Consider the following 4717-nt stretch of genomic DNA (forward strand, 5'->3'; position numbering starts at 1 on the left):
TGGAGAGGTCTTTCTTATGTACGCATACTTTGGAGCTTCTGTTCTTCTACCTTCTCGTGCACAATTGCTTAGGAGAGTGAGAGAATGAGCTACATGATTTTTATTAAAGGCAGATTGGGATTTTTGGTAAAATTTGGGGGCCTTTTGACTATGTATAACTTATGTTATTGCCTATAGATCAAATGGTTTCAACATAACCTATGTATAACTTATGTTATTGCCTATAATCAAATGGTTTCAACATACCATTGCAACTAGCTGTAAGAGATACTGATTGTTAAACTTTGACTAGTTTTAGCCTACACTTTTTGTGATAGTATATCACTTTTGACTATTCCAAGTTTTGTTTTTGCAACTATGTGCCACCAATTAGGATCACAAATTTAACTATCCATGGGTGTAATTTGTATACCAAGATAGATGCTCTTTTGATAGTACAATTGTGAACTTCATCTTCCTTGTTTCTCCATTGTTGCTTGTGCTTGTGCTTTGCTCTCTTGCCATTGATTCTAACAATGTTTAGAATGACTAAACCAATACAATACACTTAGATGTTTAAGGCCACCATTCTAATTAGATTGTGCACAAATAAGAAGAAGTGAAGAAGGGGGTCTCTTCATGCTTACATAGCCCACCTTAGCACAACTCAATGACAATGTGATGGAAACTAACCAAATCCTCTAAGCTAGTCAAGTATTCATGTTCACTTACCTTATACAACCTTATCAGCAATTCTTTTTGAATATGATAAAATCTGATTTCATTAATTCACTCTCCCTATCATGTTATCTACTTACATTTCCTATATGTGCCTCCATTCCACATATTCAAATATGATAAAATCTCATTTCATCAACTCACTCTCCCTATCATGTTATCTACTTACATTTCCTATATGTGCCTCATTCCATGTATTGGAGATGGAGATGGTGATGAAAACATAATCTTTGTGACGTTTAGGTTGATGAATGGCAATACGGTTGGAGTGGAATGGTGGAAATGATAGAAACAAGTGAGAAGTGATTGTTGGTAGAAGTTTTAAAATAAGACAAAACTTTGAATAGGCTAAAAGGGCTATATGATAGGGCTCCTCATCGATATTCTCTTCACAATTACAGGTTTGATTTCTTTTTTGATGATCCTTCTTTCACATGTTGATAGTGCTAACTAACCATTCCCCCCAAGTACTCTCTCTTAAATGAAACAATCTTCTAGTTGAATAAATTGCCAAAAGTTTGGTAGTTTATCATGGTCATCAATTGTTATGGAAAGAACATTGTTAGAATGGCATACATACATGGCAAAATATATCAAACACTCACACAGAAAGGGACATAAAATAAAATGGATGTAAGACAAGAGAGATTGGAAATTTAAAACAAGAAGGTGATGGAGGTCTAGTTAGAGGATGGGGAATAGGCTCACATTGAGGGGGTTAGCCAACCTAGACATCAATTGCAATGAATGGCTCATAATTTTCTATTTGTAGGCTTGTCTCTCTTCTTGATACTTTTTGATTGACAATTGCCACATGCCATTTGCATGTGTGGTGTGTATACATAGTGTGATCACAAGCTACATGCTCATGTGACCTATATAGCTTGTGGGCACCTCTTATGTTCCCAATTTTCAGGTGCCATCCATTTGTCATTTTCAATGAGAGAATTGATCCTATCTTACTCTCTCTCTCCCTAAACACATTGTTAGGCATGGTGCTCGAGGGATCACAACTTGCCTTCTCCACATCTACCTTTGGATGACCTCAAAGGGTCTGAGAAATTTATTCGAGCAAATGCATGGCCATAATCCTTGTTCAATTATGGCAAAATCTAGTAATGGAAGCTTGAGACAACTCCTAATGCGCCCTAGCTCCCCTTCTCCCTCCCCCCTCCTTTTTTTTCAGCGAGAGACAAAGACACACACACGGGGTGGGGAAAACCCTAAACGTTGTGGTTTTGTGTCCCGCTCTTGCCATCATCCCGTCCTTTCGATCGCGTGTTTGCGTCTGCAGTCGCCATGCCTGCAGGCCATGGTCTCCGATCCCGCACCCGCGATTTGTTCTCGCGTCCTTTCCGTCGCAAGGGGTACATCCCTCTCTCCACATACCTGCGCACCTACAGGATTGGGGACTATGTGGACATCAAGGTGAACGGTGCAGTCCACAAAGGTATGCCGCACAAGTTCTACCACGGCCGCACCGGCGTCGTTTGGAACGTTACTAAACGAGCCATTGGCGTGGAGATTAACAAACAGGTGCGCCTTGTCTTAACCCTCCCTTGTATGTCGATTGCCTGCAAAACTCTCTGTCCTGAGGTGGAGTTGCCATTTTGTTGCTCCTCGTGCTCTTTGCGTCGTGTACTGTGGCACGAAGCCCCTCATAAGTGCCCGGCTTCGTCCGTTTTGTGGCACAAAGCCCTAGCTCTGCGTGGTGTATGTTTACCTGGTTTAATGAGGTTTCGTATGTTTGTGAATTATGGATTCGTGAGACGGGTTAAGCCTCTTTGGATGTGCGCGAGTCCTTGAATTGTAGTCGAACACTGAGGCTTCTCTTGCTCTTGGGAGGTACTCTGTGTGGAATGCTTCCCCTTTTCTTTGGGATTCAGCGTCAGGTATTCGTCTGAATGCTGAAGATTTTCTTCTCTTGTGAGATATAGCTGTTACTCAGTGTAGTAAATGTTCATGTGAATGCGGAAAGTTCTGTTTCTCTTGTTGAAGCTTCTTTGGTGAATGTTAGAAGTGTTTGTTTTTCTTGTCAGATAAAGTCTGTTTTCTTTTTGGTTTTTGATGAGCTATGTGAATGCAAAGCTTCTCGTTTACGTATGCGATTATTGAAAGCTTTTGTGAAAGGGTACGTGATTACTGAAGGTTCAATTTTAGAGTTAATAAGTCATACACATGTTAAGAGGAGGTCAAGTTTACCATTCAATTTCACTCCAGCTAGATGATCAATCTTACTTAAAACAGCCCTAAGCCTAAATCTTAAAAATTGGACTATTGTGAATAAGTTTTAATATATCATCCTAATTCTTATTCATTAGATGATCTATATGACCATAAGCCTCAAACTATAATGGAAAATTCAAATGCGGGAGTAAATGGGGCTGCAATAATTTGCACCCACCATCAAACATCTAGTGACAATGAAAGCATTCAAATCAATGGCAAGATAGGCATTTATATTAGTGTTTAAATACATATTTTATCTTAGTGTTTAAATACATATTTTATCCTGTCAATCCTAAAACACAAACAAGAAGCAGAGGATGATTCTCAGTTGTTTAATAGAGCACTCAACTAGGTGTTTATATTGGCATTTAAGTATATATTTTTTCTTGTAAGTCTTGAACCATAACTTAATTATGTAGAATGCAGCAGTTTTAACCTTTTTACTTCCATGCCTTTTGCAGGTCAACAATAGGATCATAAGGAAGAGAATTCATGTGCGCATTGAGCATGTGCAATCTTCACGATGCAGGGAGGATTTTCTAGAGAGAGTCAAGAAAAATGATTTGCTGAAGGTAGAAGCCAAAGCTAAGGGGGAGAAGATCTCTACTAAAAGGCAGCCCGAAGGTCCTAAGCCTGGATTTATAGTGGAGGGTGCAACATTAGAGACTGTGACACCCATTCCTTACGATGTTGTCAATGATCTTAAAGGAGGATATTAAATTTTGCTACATGCACAGGGTTATGCTGCCCTGAAAGCAGTTTAGAGATGTCTTGTTAAGTTGCCCTGCCACTTCACTTGTACTGATTATTCCTTGCAGCTGTAAACGTGGATTTTCAATTTCTTGCGTTTACATGGCTCATTGTTTGAATGGCTTGAATGCTCAAAGGGTTTGCCCATGGGGGTATGTAAGAGTTTACTTTTTAGCTCAGGCTCTACTTTGGGTTTCATTTGCTGATTTAGTGCATGCTTCTGTGACCAACACTTTTCACTGGGGAGTCCTTTCTTTAGCTGAAATAGGAAAGTAGAATAATGTCTGTTTCCATGTATGTGATTGTTTGTGTATAATAATTTTGAATGATAATGTGTAATCTCTTAAGCAAAGGACTCGCGTTTGTGGATGTGTCACCTCAGGTAGATGAAAGATGGGTGATACTGTGCTTCCCTTCTGATGAAAAAGGGATTGCGCAATAGTTCACAATTTGGATAAAATATTAAATTCTTCTCAGATGTCCTCCATGCTTGTAAGGTTTATGCAATTTTGTGTTCGGGTGTGGCTGGATGCCAGTTCTGAACTGGTAGCAGGGTGACAGTTCCAAAAGTTTCATGAGTGAAAGTATAACTTTTAGCTGCGGGACTCAAGATTCCCTGTATGAAAATGAACTCTATAGTGGAGCTCTAGAGGGCGTTAGGAACAATAGTCCATGCATTATTGGGCTTTTATAGATGTTACAATTCTAATTGTGTCCTTGTGCACCTGATTTCTTTTAAGTTGGCCTCTGTTAAGGCTTCAATTGCGGTAAGTGTTGTGAAAGTGTATTTACTTCTGTTCTATGTGATCCATTCACTAGATGGTGCTGGCAATGGAGATTAGATGGTATACTGGTGATAGTATGCCTCTCCCTCTCATTTTCTTTGGCTCCTCTCAGCTGAGGTTGCTTCTGGTACCCTAACTAGAGTATGAAGCTCCTCTCTGAGCTGAGGTTGCTTCTGGTACCCTGAATAGAGTACGTAATGGTGGTGAAGAATTGTGAACCCTGTGAGTTGAGCCTT

General features: G+C 39.7%; 1 protein-coding gene across 1 annotated transcript; it reads left to right on the forward strand.

Annotated features, from left to right (window-relative positions):
• Positions 1-1889: 1889 nt before the first annotated feature.
• LOC148036920 (large ribosomal subunit protein eL21x/eL21w) lies at positions 1890-3906 on the forward strand. Its single transcript, XM_087675844.1, has 2 exons — positions 1890-2253; positions 3408-3906. The coding sequence occupies exons 1-2, from the start codon at positions 2017-2019 to the stop codon at positions 3663-3665; spliced, it is 495 nt and encodes a 164-aa protein (XP_087531970.1). The 5' UTR covers positions 1890-2016; the 3' UTR covers positions 3666-3906.
• The last annotated feature ends 811 nt before the right edge of the window (positions 3907-4717 follow it).

Source organism: Lygodium microphyllum, chromosome 4 (genome assembly GCF_053477565.2).
Source record: "Lygodium microphyllum isolate KBCC chromosome 4, Lygodium_microphyllum_v1.1.10, whole genome shotgun sequence".
In the NCBI taxonomy this organism is placed as follows: domain Eukaryota; kingdom Viridiplantae; phylum Streptophyta; class Polypodiopsida; order Schizaeales; family Lygodiaceae; genus Lygodium; species Lygodium microphyllum.

Bases quoted from the DNA above. Each gene is read 5' to 3' on its own strand.
- LOC148036920 (XM_087675844.1), top strand. From the start codon at position 2,017: ATGCCTGCAGGCCATGGTCTCCGATCCCGCACCCGCGATTTGTTCTCG. The intron at 2,254-3,407 runs GTGCGCCTTGTC...TGCCTTTTGCAG, and splicing joins GCGTGGAGATTAACAAACAG to GTCAACAATAGGATCATAAG.